At 36.2% G+C, this 17,061-nt stretch overlaps 1 protein-coding gene across 3 annotated transcripts in view; it reads right to left on the bottom strand.

The window, feature by feature from the left end:
• LOC124414653 overlaps positions 1–17,061 on the bottom strand; it is a 284,193-nt gene that overhangs the window by 17,374 nt on the left and 249,758 nt on the right. For all 3 annotated transcript variants that reach the window (XM_046895664.1, XM_046895665.1, XM_046895662.1), the window contains one exon: positions 5,402–5,512. In XM_046895664.1, coding sequence (XP_046751620.1) covers positions 5,412–5,512 — 101 coding nt within the window. In that variant the 3' untranslated portion in view covers positions 5,402–5,411. The remainder of the gene's footprint in view (positions 1–5,401; positions 5,513–17,061) is intronic.

Here is a 17,061-nt window from a genome sequence, read left to right on the forward strand (position 1 = left end):
ACGTATGGGTGCTGATAATGAAAGCATGTAATACAAGAGATATGCCTCTTCGCGCTGTTGGCTATTATACGAGAGCTGTATATTATATGTACAGTTTCCGTTTCGACCTGCAAACCACCAACGCTGTGTACATTCGTGGTGGGACTATAAGCCGTGTATTCGCAGGACGGCAAAGCGATACACCAGAAATTATCTCCGCATATCCTCACTATAAATTACGCCCTTAGTCACTTATACAGAGAGAATAGACTCGTCTACAAGCGATGTGGAGTATGAACTCATCCCATTTTGACTCGCTCAATGCCTGCAGTGTTCGAGGAGGTTAGTTGACCAAAAAGTCGATATTTTGTGTTAATTTTATCAAGATTTACAAGGAGAGAAAGGAATTCTTGAAACAAGAAAACGGATTTTGTTGAAGACTATTTACTTCAATCTAGTATTCTTTATTTGTTGCAAGTACGATAACTTCAATACGACAATTTCGACTTAGTGACTTTGTCAAAATGATTTGATAAACCTTTCGAAGCCTTTCCGAAATTGAGTCGACTGAGTATCATTTTATTTTACGTTTATACTGGAGTTTCTTAGACCACCCGTTCATTCCTTCTAAAATCTGGAGAACTAATTTTTTTAACAACTTGAAATGCGTTTATTAAACTGGAAGGCCATTTATCGAATTTTCGAGCATTGTATACGTTGGAGTGTACGGGTGGTCTGGGACACCCGGTATATTGTTCGTCCAAGCTGCAGTTTCGTCGACAGAAACAATGTTAGCATCGGTATACTAGTACTATAAACGGCCACTAGGTGGTGAACTTTCTCGCTACGGAAATAGCCTCAGAGATAATTATAAACCCGAGTATTCGAGTGAAATGATAGATATAGAAGACGTAGGATAAACTTTTTTTCGACTAGATACAAACAAAGAAAGCATGATACCAAGTTTCAAATTATTGAATTTGATACTGACCCCAAATAAACAAAAACTATTGAATCAAGCCAATACCACTTGACTTAAATAATCTTTTCTCTCCGTGTATTCGAACATTGAGTATTTAACAACTGATCGTATTCATCAGCAACAAAGATCTCTCCGAAAACACAATAATAGAAAATGTGGGAACCATCAACAGAAGTTATACAGATACCGATGCTGTATTTGAAATAGCCTCAACATGGTAAAAAATTGAGGGGATTCGTTCGACTTCACTCCATTTAACACAAACTCAGTGATAAAATTTATCTGAGTAATCAAGTTAATATCGCCATTCAAGAATAGGTGGAATTTTGTCAAATCAAAGAAGGATTCAATCCTTACAGGACCTTGACATTTTGTTTCGATTTTTGAGTTTGGAGTTCTGGAACTTTTTTTTTTTTACATTGTTGAAGCGGTTAGTAATGAAGCGTCGACATGGAAGCTTTTCTTTATAATTTCTGTGTGTTTTTAAAGAGATCTTTCCAGCTTGCACATATAACAATTAGATACAATAAACATTCGCAAAAAAAGAAAAATGCTTTAAAATATTCGTTTTATTTCTGATCTAGTATAAAGCGATGGTTTTTTAGACTTAAATTCGAAATTCCATTGTTTGAAAAACGGTAAGCCTTGTCTATTCTCAAAAAGGAACACTGAAATTTTTTTTTTTGAGTTTTTTTTTACGCATAAAGGTACTTTGTTGTATGTATAAACGGCGTAAAAAATTGTGAAATTGTACGATTTCTGTTTTCTTTCTTCTTATTAGATAAAACTACGAAAGATGGTGGGGCTAGTTTTTTAAAGACATAATAATCAAGGTGCTCTTCAATAAAATTCCAGCTTCTCAGCCATGGAAAAAAAAAATCTTGTCAAAAATGTGTGTTGGAATAAAGTTTTCAAAACTGCATACATCAAAATTCTTGGAATCACTGAGTCTGGATCGGATATTGGATTTTTTTATTTTTAAAATGGCAGAGTCACATGCAAAACGGGACTTGATTTGTACGACCGTGCATCTCACTATAAAGGCAATTTTGTAACCTGAAAAATGTGAAATTTGAGAGCATATTTTTCAAATTTTGTATTAATAATTCGCCCAGAAAATCACAGGATTGCAAAGAGAAATTCATGAATTGACGTTTGAACCTTACGTTTGACTTTAATTAAGTTAATTCGGCATGTTTTTGAATTAATTTCAATTTGGTCATCCCATTTTTTTTTAACTCAACTTTTTTATTTTCATCGTATGTATTCCTGAACAAATAAGCAATTTGTCACCCTAAATTTGGGAGCAAATAAAATCAGGCATAAACGAGGGGTATCAAACAAGTTTTTTCACGGCAATCAGCACACGTGATCAGCGAACGAAAAAGCTAACAGTAGCGAGTTTAAAAAGAAAATCAAAAGAACTAAATCATCCGAATATGTGGATGATATTGATCGCAGTTGTACAAGGGACATTCCATGCCAAATAAAACAATTTTGAAGTTCTCTATTTTCAAATTTGTCGAAGGCTTTTTAGGTGATAATAGCATTTCAAAAATCAATAGATTGAAAAAAAAAATTTCATGCCATATCACTCTAGGTCATGAATATAATTCCATCATGAGACCAATTTGAAACTATTTAAAATAAAAAATTTAATTTTAAGAAAACTACAAATGGCTGAAATTTAGGAAAGTTTGAATTTCCTTAGCTTGAAAGTAATTCTTCAAGAAATTATCTCAACAGATTTGAACATGGCCGATTTGGTATGGAATGCCTGACTTATTGATACATCGACTATGGAAATCAGTTTTATTTTCATCGTAATTAGGTTCCATGCAAAGCGTGGCACTTACAAGTAAAAAGAAAGAACGCAAATAAAAAAAAGTGTATGAAATGTGAAGATCAAAGTTGAAAAAAAATTCCACATACAAATAATAATAGTAGGAAAAACGTTGAACACTCAATTTAATTGAAAAAAAAAAGTGGGGAAGAAGTGGGCACGCGTTGAACTCACGCCTGTCATGATGATAGACATAAAAATTCGTAGTAGATAATGTCTGCCATTGAGAAACTGGGAAGTGAAAACAAAGAGAGGGCTGCTTGACGTTTTAGCACTTTGGGGCAGGCCCTTCTCAAAAGCTGCGAGGAACAGATTATTCACATTTCGCATGTATACCGCGAACAATAAATACTTTATTCATATTCAGCATGCATAGCGAGTAAATAATAAATATGAATAAACTATTATTCGCAGCTTCTCTTTCGAAGGAAGGACTGAAACGTATAGTCGAGCAAAAGTTCCGTTTGTTTTCACTTTCCTGATCCTTGGCACCAAATATTGGTTCAATCGGAACGGAAGGTAACTTAAAGTCAAGCAAATATTTACATGCGAATGTTATAAAAATAAGACACCGGAAATGCGTACTTTCACAAAATGCACATCATTGAGGTTTATTGAAGTTTGTTGATTTCTTGAACGATTACGAGTATGTAAAAAAATTTTTGAATCAGAAGTAATCATGATTTCTAGGTTTCATGCTACTTGTGAGCGTGATATTGAAAGTATAGAAATTTTTTACCCCATCTTCCAAAAAACCTTTTTATTCAAAATCTCATTAGACAAATTACTTCAAATCTATTTCACTACCATTGCTAAGATAGTTGTTGTTCGTTGTAGTTTTCTCACTTTGGATTTTCTAAAGGTGAATAATTACGAGTAGAAATAAAATTTAATCCACTCTAGAGTAGTTCAAATTGTATTCTGACGTTACAACGCAATGCAGGCATTTAAATCTGTCTCACTCATTGTCAACGTCAAGAAAGTCACTATACGGTGAAAACTCTGAAGCTCGCACATCTTCATCACAGATTTATTTAATCCCCAAGCCTGAGCGATCGATGAAAATCCTATTTTCGGAGGTCCAGGTTTGGTACGGAAAAAGAGTCGAGACCAAACCGGTTAAAATTTTTAAATGAATATAAAACTTGTTTCTTTTTACAGTTTAATATTCTGTTGTCTGGACAGATCTACGATGAAGATATGTAAATACGCAGAAATTTCACGATTCTACAAATTTTTCGGCTTCAATCTTTGATTTCGAGAGTGAAACATCTGATCAATACATGAAAAAAAAAATATAATTGACTTCTAATGTATTATATATGTGTTTTAAAGTGCTAAAGTTTGACACCAAAACTATCGAAATACTCTGTGTGTACCAACAGTGTCACATATTTAAAATATTTATCTTTACATTTCAGTTATTTACTTGCGTGCAATATTTATTTATTCACGCATTAACGAATTTCATTCGAGGCTTTATACGATACTGATAAAAATCAGTATGATAATTATAAAATGATCATCCACTGTTTTTCATTTTTGTTTTTTATTTTCAAGTTATTGTGTATCATAATTACTTTTAATTTTTATTCACTAATTAATTTTGTGGCTTTAATTATAGGTGAATAGAATTCCATTCGCCATTACGATTTAGTTTCACTATTAGAATTAAATCAATGCCACCAGCCAAATATAATCTAAGTTCTCTGTAACTTGAACAAAATATTCCTAATCGTAAACGATTTTTCGAGATTATTTTTCGTTGTTAGTATTTTGCAAAAAGTAATAACCGTCAAGTTGTAGGATGAACGTTTATTTTCAGTTCAAGGATTAATAACCCCGGAACTGAAATAAAGTTACAGCTTAATCAGAAATATCAGTCTTTAAATGTGCATTCATCTTGAAATACGAGTAAAAAAAAAGTCGGTAGATTTTTCTCCGGCATCTCAATCATACTTTAGGGTAAAAGCAAAGAAATCACCGCCATTATTCGGGGTGCAAATGGCGAAAACTCAGCAGCTGCAAGTGTCCGAAAACTCGTTAATAACTGAAATCATCAAAGAACGAATGAGAATAGCCAAGGGGTGGAAATTATTGGAAGAACTTCGGAAGTTTGGGAGACTTCGGCAACGGGGGCTTCGATGCTGTCGCCCTTTGAACAGTTTCAACTTCCTCAAGAATTGTGTTCCGAGACGCTCGTGAAAATGAATTTGAGAGACCTGCTGCTATCCGTCCTAACTCTCAGGGTGAACCGCAGAAAACTTTGAGACGCTTGGACAAGGACATAAATGTCGTCCTTTCTCTCTCCTTCGCCGCGGTGCCGACTCCTCCTTGGTTCTTTAGGGTAGGACTTCAGGGTGATTGTCTCTCCAAGACACAGAACACCACTTTATAGAGTTGCCGAGATCGTAGTTGGGGTTTTCTTCGAAAGTTGCAGCGCAATTCCGAGCTCGTTATGAATCGATCTTCAACTTTTCAGTTCCATAGTCAAAGTTATAGTTTCACTCAGGCACACGTCTAACATGTCCTTGTTGTGAACTGTCTTCTATTCTGAATTTTTTTTTAAATTGAGGACGAAACGATCTCAGACTTACCTTAACACTGTCATCTTGAGAAAACGTAGCTGATGGTAAGGTGAACCAACCATAGGTTGAGGACAGCATGGGAAACTCCATTTCCGTCGTGAACAGCGGCTGGAAGCTCACCTGAAATCAAAAAGACGACATACTGACCATGAGTTGGAAGAACGGAACATGGCCTGCGGCCAGAGCAAGAGATTTTGGTAATTGGTACTGATAAGTCGGTTGCTCATAATTGTTTATGCCACAGGCAGACACCGTCTTTGTATAGCCAGTCCAAGTTGAGAATAAGGTGATTGATGTGAATGATTAGACACCGATTGATAAAAGGGAACCTTAACAGTATCTTTACAATGATATTCCAGAGTCGCTTTATTAACTTTTTGATCTCTGATAATGGTTTATTTAATAACTTGAATATTGGATGTAGTTTTGAAATGCAAGAAAAGCAGAGTTGACGGTTTGAAGAATTACGGTAGATTGGTTGTTAGTGGATCTATCGATGGACAATTTGGAACGAAAGTATAGAAGGTGCAGGAGTTTGTATTGATTGGTGAATTTTTATGATTGGTTGATTATTGGGATTGGTCGATTTTTGAGATTAGCCGATAAATTTTTACCGGAAATGTGTAGTGGGAGAAGGAGTATTGGTACATAGGGCTTCTTGGAAAGGGTATGTGGATATGAAAAATAAAAGAAGGAATGTTTCATAGATGGAGTTGTAGTGATGAAGCCTCGGAAAATGTGTCAGCAGAAAGTAGAGAAAAAAAGTTCTCCTTTTATGGCTGTTTTACCCCATGGCTTTCCTGGTCGATGCGCCGGCCACTGTCTATGGCGTGCGTTGTTCTCGTTGTCACTACGAATCGGATGAGACGCGTTGTACACCTCGAAAACGCGGGGATGCAAAACTCCTATGCCGCTCAAGCGATCAGAGTGAAACTGGGGAAGTTAATGGCTTATTTTGGCAAAAAGTGGAGCGTCTTTTTAATTCACAAGATTCGGAAGAAAAATTTACAGATTGGTTACCACACACAGAAATTGGCCAAATTTTCACAGTTGCACTGAATGGATCGAAATCTCCCGTATGATGCCACTCGGCGGTGATGAAACACACATTTTCAGCCCAGTCCCATGAGATTTGATGGTGAAATGGCAGCTGAACTGGTTTTCGATTACGAAGAACACCAAAATCTCATTGTGGCGACATTTGTTACCGACCTTCCACGCAGGCCGGTAATTTTTTACCGACATTACACGCATACATTACCGGCATGCGTGAAATGTCGGTCAAAATTGTCACCACAATGAGATTTTGGTGTTGTTCGTAATCGAAAACGAGATCAGCTGCCATTTCGTCATTTCACTATCAAATCTCATGGGACTGGGCTCAAAATGTGTGTTTTATCACCGCCGAGTGGCACCATACGGGAGATCTCGATCCATTCAGTGCAACTGTGAAAATTTGGTCAATTTCTGTGTGTGGTAGCTAATCTGTACATTTTTCTTCCAAATTTTGAAAAATAAAAAAGACGCTCCACTTTTTGCCAAAATAAGGCATCAACTGCCCAAGTTTCACTCTGATCGCTTAAGCGGTATAGAAGTTTTACATCCCCGCGTGTTCGAGGTGTGCAACGCGTCTTTATAAGCACCTTAAGAATCAATAAGTACTGCATCTCGACTAGTATGATAATGTTGCAAAGAAGATTAAGTTGATCCAGAACCGCGTGGCATGGCTCGAAACAGTATTGCAAAGTATCTAATTGTGAACATGAAGAAAAGGTTGCTTGGGTTTGTTTCAGCGAGCTCAAAAATTCTTTCAAAAAATTGCTACACTCTTATCTTACCTTTGGAAATTGCGAATTAAGTGGACTAGGTGAGATAGAAAATACAGATAGGGAGCCAAAGGGCTAACGAATCAATGGTTTATGTGTATACCAGATTTAGAATCGCACGATTTTGGAAGACATCACATGAATTCACAAAATGTTGTAAAAATTCAAAAGATTCTATAGAATGTTGAGGAATTCACTAGGGTTTCACTGAATCATAAGTGACCTTACAAAATTTCACGTAATTGGATCAGATTTTATTGCTTGTTATTGATATTTTTTAAACGAATCGTCCAGGACTGGAGCTCATTTTGAGATTCCTTAAGTTGCCTGAATTGTTCTTGATGACAATTTCTAGCTGTTTCAAAATAGCTTCGTCCTTAGCCGCAGCAGATGCAATTGCATCGAGGGGTTATTAATCACTGTTGCAAAAAACTGGTGTATTTATGCACTGTGATCTTACATAATCTTTGTAATGTCATACAATCCTGGTAATTTGTGAAATTTATTGCAATCCCTGGAATCCCTTTGCATTTTTCACGTTACTTTTGTAGTCTTCAAAATTCGTGCATTGTTTGTAATCATAATTTTTGCAATTACTCGGTATTGTTTTGCATTTTGAATTTTGTCTGTGGAAACCGTGAAATCCTTACTTTTAAGATTTGCAATACATCTTAATCCATTGTAATATTTGTAAGCCCTGGAAATCTCTCTGCAATGTGTGTAATTGTTGGATCATCTATGTAATCTCGCTTTAACTTTGTCCATTCCAATGTCGTATATGTAATCTGGTTGTAATCTTATCAAATTCCATGTTATCCATGTAATCTTGTCGTAATCTTATCAATTTATATGTAATCTATGTAATCACGTTGTAACCTTATTAATTCCCAAGTAATCTACGTAATCTCGTTGTAATCTCATCAATTTTCATGTAATCTCTCCAATCTGTAATCACTTATGACCTTTGTATCCTGTATAACATTAGTAATCATTTCTAATCTGTATAATTTTACTGTGGTCTGTACGTTCTCTTTGCAATACCAGTCATCTCTGTAATCAACTTCTAATCTTATTAAAGTAATCCCAATCGGTTGCCACAATTTTTCCACAATGAATAAAAGCTCTCTAATCGAGCGGATAATTTGCGATGACATTATGATAAGGTGAGTGAAATTAAGTTACATCTACCGAGAGATGTGGAAGCTACCCTACAGTGCGTGGTGCGAGTATACATGGTGTACCGTTGCAAGTTCATTCTCCGAAATGTTTCTCTCTCTCTCACTCTTAACTGAACATAAGTAAGATGTGCACCAATAGCGCCAAAATTCCCTAGATCGGTGGTGATTAATTGTTACGACGTTGAATCTGCGTGGGGAAAAAATGAGCGGGAATTTAAATAACTCACAACACAACTATACATGATGAAATTACCGCGCAGGGAAGCGTTCGCAAGAAAAATAATTCCCTAACAATATAGGGATTTCATTAGATAGTTGGTACACATCTCACTTAAAGGCTTTAACCTCGAAGAACGGGGCGTGTCGTAGGAGTTCTAGGCACACCATGTATAGTCACACCACGCTACAGTGCAACATAATTTCTGTCTAAAGCCTGAACTGGGAATCCAGGCGAGCGAAGAAGACAGGCGATTAGCGTCAGTTGATGCTCAGCTCTCGAGTAAAGTCGTCTCATCAGGGCGAGTCTGCGTGCCTGTAGTACCTGCACGATATCCGAGTAGGTATTCGTAAGCGGCTCTACGGAAATCGATGTAATCAGTACACGCCGTGCTACCAATTTCTCAAATGCCAATATCAGATTTCTCCTGCTTCATACGAGGTAATTGTTACCGATATGTCTAGTTGCATGACATTCCATTTTTATAAAGAACAAACCCATTCTGCTTGTCACTACCACATGCGGCTGGACATGCCTGGAAATGTCGTTACGGCAAAGTCTGTGGTTGTATTAACTACAAGTCCAACCGCGCATTCGCAATCGTGTAATTCGCCGCAGAATTTTGCTTCAGAATTCAACGCAGCCGCGAACGGAAAGGGTGAAGAAAAAAACGAACATTCAGAAAAATATAAAGCAGTTTGGGGAATTGAATTTATTCTGGTGTCTTATTCTCGTTTTCTGCTCCAAAGGTCCCGTCACTGAAACCTGAAGCTTCTCGGATTGAAGTAAAATTTTAACTGTAGTGTAGGTTACTAATTCAACCAACGTTGGGGGTCATACAATGCTCATTGTGCGGTAACAATAACAATTGTTGCGAATGTTATGTCTTGCGAGAGCTATAAATCATTGCATAACTATCCTGGTAATATCAATAATAAAAGCGTATTATTAAATTTCAGTATGTTTATTATATTCTTTTCTCGTTTCAACTTTAATTTCGTAAATTAGTGGTATAATTTGATGGATGACCATCAAATTGAAAATCAGATGGCAAATTTTTTTCCTGCACATTAAGTCAAATTCTCGCGAGAAATGTTATGACATCTTGAGCTTTCTGGAGAACATCAATAGTTTTGACGTTAGATGCCTAGTAAATATTCGGAGAAACTTTTAGTATCAATGTTTGTGTTATTGCTTGACAACAAGGTCATGGAACTTACGATTTAAGAGTCTTACATTCAAATGTCAGCCTAATGATGCCGGGGTTAAAATTTCTGCTAGTGCATATGGGAAACAAGTAATTAATTTTTCTGACCCGGAATGGGTTGGAAGTTGGAAATCCGTTTTCCAAAATTTTCCTAAAACTTCTTGAGTATAATGAACGACCATTTATAAAAACCTATCCAAAAGCTTAGGACTTTTGATCCATATGTTTCAAACTTGAAAAAAATCTCAAAATCGGTTCTTTCAAAATCGCCGAAAATTAAAAAAAAAATCATAGGTCTTCAGAAAAATTAATAAATTCATTCTATATGAAATAAAATAAATTTCACTAGAGATTTGTTGAACAACTTTTTGATTAAATAATTCACTAACAAATTTCTGGCATTTTTATTTTTCGAAACGAATTACGTTATCGACTCGATTATGGTTGATTTTTATTCAGTTTCATCTCATTTTTGACTCACTTTTGGTTGGGAATATCCGTCCAATAAGACCTTAATCACTCCCGAGTTGAAAATAGACGCGTTCATCGATATAAAAATCCTGAGAACCCGATCATCATTTTTCTGTGGTGATTATAGTAACTTTCCTAGTTACATATTTTCTCTGAAAAATGGAATAATTTCAATCGAGCTTTGCTCGTAAGCCAGATTTGGTAGGTTGATCCTATATCAGGCCAAGCAGGGTGATGAGGTAAAATATAGAAGGCCGAGCATGCGGCTCTAGTCATTAATAACAAAATGGATTAATCCGAGGTACACAGTAAAGTGCGCTGAACATAGACTCTGTTCGATATAGAGCAGGAAACTGCACAATCGAGGCCCCCGAATTTCGAGTCTCGAGTTTCAAGTTTCGAGTTTAGAGAGCGAGTCTGGAGGCCCCGAAGGCTTACAGACGACCGAGGGGGAAGCGAGTTATAATTGAGGGTTAAAGTGGGCGGGAGCCACGGGACAAGAGTAACATCTTGAGGTCTCCGTCAACGTTCACACAGATGTTTTAGACGACAGGCTAGTTGTCTTCCTAAATTAATTATACCAATCTCGTGGCTTGATGTGAACTACCTTGTCTTAGGGTTGCTCCTGGTTAATTCTGCGGAAAACACCTAAGCTCATGGCCAATATACAATGTTCGGGGTGTGGCTGCATTTTTGTGTAAGGGAATTTCGACCTTCAGCAACTCAAAATTGAAGTAATTTTTGAGCTGCATAACCAGTGTTTCGAGAAAATAACAAAATTTGACGGTTTTTGCGTTTTCCTCATAAACTGATATCGATAGATGAAAAATGACTTGACCATCGTTTAGAACGTAAAATTTTACATCGAATTATGTCCTCATACGTCGGAAACGAATTCGGATTAACAAATTATGAAGGAAGGAATCCTACTTATCGACGGCATCTGGGGAATTTTGGTGAAATAATCTCGTATTTGAGAAAGAAGAAATTCTACTTATCGACGGCAGCTGAGGAATTTTTAGGAATTAATTTCTTTCTTATATGTTGGAAACAGAGTCGGATTAACAAATGAAGAAAAAAGAAATTATTTCACAAAAATTCCCCAGATTCCGGCGATAAGTAGAATTCCTTTCCTTTTAATTTGTTGATCCAACTCCGTTTCCGACATATGAGGACATAACTCGATGTAAAATTTTCCGCTCTACACGATGGTCGAGTCATTTTTTATCTATCGATAGCTGTTTTTTCGAAACGCAGGTTATGAAGCTCAAAATTGACTTCAGATTTGAGTTTTTTAGGCTTGGAAACCCTTTCACACAAAAATGTAGTCATATCCCGAATATTTTTATTTCAAGCTTATTTTGATTGAACCAAGAGGTGGCGAACCTGCGGAAGCGAGGGACAGAAAGGAAAGTACGGAGCGTGGAGGAGATAATAAAATGTGAGGGAAGAGGAAAATTCGTTTTACTCGTAAAATATTTCCATTAGAAGTCGCTCGTCTACTAGACTGCATAATTTATTCCAAGGCTGCTGCAAATGCAGGCTGCAGCTGTGCCGAACCGAGAAACGGGAAAAAGAATTTTCAGAATTCCATTCATGCCTCGGATAAAAATGCATTCTATTTCGAGCTTTGATCGGATTTATTCAAACTTTCCAACATTCTTCCTCGAATACAAGCATTTTCACATCTATGAAATTTGTGAAAAAAAAAAAATAATTTTTACGGTAATCCTGATAATAACGGGCATTGAAGAACGACGTGAATGGTTTGATAAAAAATAACGTTATGGTGAGATTCAGGCTTGTTTCAGAAATTCTTACATATTCAAGCTCGCAAACTTCTATTGTTAGATGGTAGCAGGAAGTGGCGATATACAAGCACTTTCACCAAGGTGGTCGAAATAAAATGTGAATCATATTTACCAATTCTGTAATTCGAAAATACGTAGCTAATCTGCGTTGAAACGGAAAAGAAGACTTTCCAAATGTTGTAAAATAAAATTTTCACTGATGTAAGTGAATACAATTTGTAGGTATATTTTTTATTAAATATTTCACAATTACGATTCTTCGAGAAGTTTCCATCGTACGTAGGATTTCGATTACTCGAATTTTGCAAATCTAATATACTGATTGAAGTTCATCAACCTTGAAATCAATACCTTCAACGTATGATTGAATTAAAATCTCGACTCCGTATTCATGATAAAGCAAAATCTAATATTGTAGAATGCATAACACATTCATAAATAAGTAAAACAGTGAATAAAAATTCAAAACTTTTGTCAATCAAATTGTACAGACGTTTATTTGCAGCGATTCATTATAAATTGGATAATATTTAAGGTCAATTTTTGAATGACCTTGATTTTTTTAAGTACACACATTGCATAATATCTGATAAAAAAATCATTCTTGATTTTCTTGACGTTTTTATCACAATTTGTTGTTGAGTTATGGATTTTCGACAAAATAAACATAACTCGAAATAGACAATTTATTAGTTACGAAGATCATATGTCATATTCTTATTCTGGATTCACGATTCAATGCAAAAAACTAAGGATCTTAAATTATTCTAATATCTAATTTCTTATAATTCGAGAAAACTTTGAAGTAAAATTTGAAAAAATTCATGACTGCTCCTTTGGATAAGCAGAATGAGATAAGAGTGTTGAGCGCATTTGCTATTCTCTCTTCAAATCTGATTCGATTCCAAAACCGACACCCTATACAGTCGAATAATAACATTAAAATTAAGAGGAACGTAAATTCACAAATAATTAATAAATGTTTGATACCGTTTTAATAAAGAAAATGTATTTGAAATTGTTAAGAAAATAAATGATTTCGTGAGCATTTTCGGGTGGCGGGAGCGAGTAACTGAACTTCGTAAGCAATTTTTGGGTTATAATAACAAAGACGTTGTTCGTTATATTTTCAGTAATTGGAGGATAGCTTATCCGTGCTAAATATATTTGTAGCAAAGTAGGTATAAGCGAAAGTCGGAAATACGTGACAGCAGGTGAAGATAGATTGAGGGACAGAGATAGAGTGAGAGAGAAAATGGAGATTGGGGTGCGAATGAATGTCTAGATTAGGTTGAGTGCCCGAGATTTCAAGATCCGGAGATATTTCAAGGTTTCCAGGCTCCCCCCCTAGCGCATTCAAACGCAAGATAAAGAGAGAAAGAGAGAAATAGAGAAGGGAAGAAAGAGAGGTTAGGATATGACGTGAGAGAAGGGAAAAGGAGCTCAGCGAATTGACAAATTCCCCATCGATCTTGGACACCAGCCAAACCAACTATTCCTTCTTAGTCTGTGCCGCGGCAAAAATAAGAGATATATCACTTTCCACAGCTCGCGGTATCATTGCAGAGAACGGAGGGTCGAGAGTGATCTTTTCCTTAATCGCGGAGCTCCGCTTCGGAGTTTCTTTCTTCCCGAGCTACCGCATGTGATCAGTTTCCTCTCTCAATCTTTCGGTCCCTGCATGCGTAATTTTCCGTACAAAAAATATGAAAAAGGAGGAAACGAGAAACGAACACTGGGTCACATATACAGAGTGAATTCCTAACGACTGCACGTTCCGTCTTTGGCTAAAATTCAATGCGCAAGCGTTACAATCCGTGAGTGACTGTTTGCCAGGGTGAGCAATCGTCACGATGTGTTTATATGCATTTAACTTCAAAAATTTTGACAGACTTGTTCTCAATACCGACGACTGTAGAAATTTTTGAGGTTATGTACATCGCGGCGAACTGTTGTCTAAATTTATGACGGTTGGTCGCCCTGGCGAACAGCTAGGCGATGTTAGTAAAAAATATCGAGATTGCATTATCGATTGTCTCAATTTCTTACCATCGAACTATCGATGTTCTTCTGAAAACATCGGAACATCGATTGATAATATCGATGGTGAGAACAAGCGCGAAAATTGAAGAAATTCTAGCTACAATTATGAAAAGAAAGATGAGCGGGAAAATTTCAAATTTTAAATCATCATCATTGTTGAAAATAAGAATAAAATATGAGTATTTGATGTAAATTAAATTAAGTATAACTAAATTAAATAAATATTCTAATTAATAGCGAGAAGTTTAGTAGAAAATACAGATTTATTATGAATCTTAGCAATGTGTAGTTCCTTTTTTAGAGATAAGTTACCGACAGATATTCGCATGAGAATTCGATTTACTCCCGAGGAGACGATGTCGATAGTTGAATATTTCTCATCGACTATCGATTTATCTACTTTAAAAAACATTGATGGTCGAAACATCGATGTATATCGCCCATCCTTATCTGGTGCGCATTACATTTGAGGAGGCAACGGAACGTGCAGTTGTTAAGAAATCACTCTGTATATTATATGCAGTTATGTATATACGCAGTACATCTATTCAGAGGGAAGAAAAAGACAAAGGAAAAGAACTAAGAGTCTGTGACCCGAAGGCTTGTAATTTATTTGAGCAAACTTTTCGTTTCCCACGCAGTTCATTTGCATGATGAGAGAAAGAAAGAAAGAAATATAGAAGGTAGTAAAATGAGAAAAACAAAAGTAAATGTAACCGTGACGTTATCAACCTCTCCGCGCTAAAATATATCGACGGCCATTTAAACAGCTCCACTCGAATTTTACATGCCATGAATTTGATAGCGACTTTGTCATAACCGTCACGCGGAGTTATATTTTAGATTTACAACCCTTCATTCCGGTTCGGAGTTTTATCTTCGCCAAAATTGAATTTCTTCCATCGCTTCGCAGCAGCTAGATTCAGGCAAAATCGATTGCTACAGAATCCGAGAGTTGTTGTATACAAAATTTGCCAAGGCAGAGAAAACTATACGATTTTGTGAATTTGAAATTCGCAAAGAGAAACATTACACAATTGCATAACTGTAATTAAACAATTGACGTAGGAATTTTTCATTCGGAAATTATCTTTTCGTCAATTATACAATTACAGTAATGTAACTAGACAATATAAAAACGAAAAGTCAATCAGATCAGCAGTTTTTTAGTTATCGTGCATGCCTAAACAAATCAATTTATAATTACTGTGATAACCTTTCTTTGATACCGAAAAAATTTGATTTTGTTCGTTTAAACTTACAATAAAATATCCTAAACGTTCTGAAAGGATAAACTCAACGATTTCTTCAGAAAAAATTCTTAAAAGTTACCTTTCTTTTAAAGCGTTGCACGGGTTGCCCCCTTCTCAGTGAGGTAGCCGACAAGGGTTTATGCAATTTATACTTGATTGTGACATTTTGTCACAGATTGAAACCGCAATCAATTACTGATTCTATTTCAACCTAACAATAAAATGCAGATACGCAATTTGTATTTTATTTTGATTTTGCGAGTGGTGAAGCGAGTTTCTGATTTAGGATAGATAATTTTTTTCATGTAACGCGAGCATGTTTCACGCCTTATTCCATCCACCTTTTCCGTAAACAAAGTAATCATTTCTGCAACGGTAGAGTTAGTCTGCGAGTGCGCATGCGTGGGGGATGCTCCGTGCGTGCGCAGTCGCGAACAAATCTGACATTACGCGACCCTAACCTCAATTTCATGATTCGTGAAAAGACGCGTAAGATACTATTGTTATATAAACAATCGTGTGCAACAAGGAGGCAACGGTCTTTTCGCCTCGTATACTTGCAAAATTCATCTTCGGCTCAGGTATCTAACAGGCTGGGGCAACCCAGACAATGACCTGGGGCCAAAAAATGGATTTGTAATATTTCATTCGGATTATTATAAGCTACCCATGTTTACATTGTCTCTATAAATTTATGAAATTAAAGGAGTTATGTGAAATAATTATTAGATTTCTGTTTCTTTTATTATCCTTATAATTTCCTTCACTTTATTGGGTATGAGATTTTTATTTTAATGTTTATTTCAATTCAATACTGTTACTGTATTGATAGTTATATCAACTGTATAGTTAAAAGTGTAAAACATCTTCTTTGAATAAATTGTAATTTTAGTTCACGGTGAATAGAATACATAAATTGAATATCTTACTATTTTATATTGGGAATAAATTTATGAAGTGTGGGAAGCGTGCGACGGGAGACTCCAGAAAAATATATTTCATTATTTACCCAGGGGGCCCAATTTACGTTCTTGCCCCGGAGCCCTTAAATGACTAATTACGCCCCTGCTTCAACTCACCTACGACTCATATTGCAAACTTACGTTCGCCCCAAAAGGACCGAGTTCGCCTTCTTGTTACACAAATTTTGGATAATGTCCTAACGACGTCAGAGCCTGGTTGTCGACGCCATTTTATCACCACATAACCTAAGTTTTTGATTTCAATGAAGGCAAATCATAATTCTTGGGCTTTCAAATTACTCATGTCACATAAATTAATTGAACATAATCAATAATATACCTGTTCCACTATCCATTCGCGAAAAAACACGGTCAACGGTCAGCTGTCAGCCTGATTGCATTAGTTTAATTTTTTCCACCAGATGACGCACTGCAAAGTGACAATCTCAATACCATTCCATCTGACGTTTTTTGCGATGGTTTCTAGCAAGTTATAGACGAAGACTTCGTCCAATTTTCCCTACAAACATTCGATAGCAATATTATGATAATGGGCGGCAAGTTTGTCTTCTTATTATTATTCCTAAGCAGTTCACTTTCGATCGAATTCAAATCCTTCGCTGCTAAGTCTGATCTCGCGATTGCCTCTGTTCGTGACTGTTTTACTAAACTGCTGTGACGCTGCTGTCAAACGAATTTAC

This window comes from Diprion similis, chromosome 14 (genome assembly GCF_021155765.1).
Source record: "Diprion similis isolate iyDipSimi1 chromosome 14, iyDipSimi1.1, whole genome shotgun sequence".
NCBI lineage: Eukaryota > Metazoa > Arthropoda > Insecta > Hymenoptera > Diprionidae > Diprion > Diprion similis.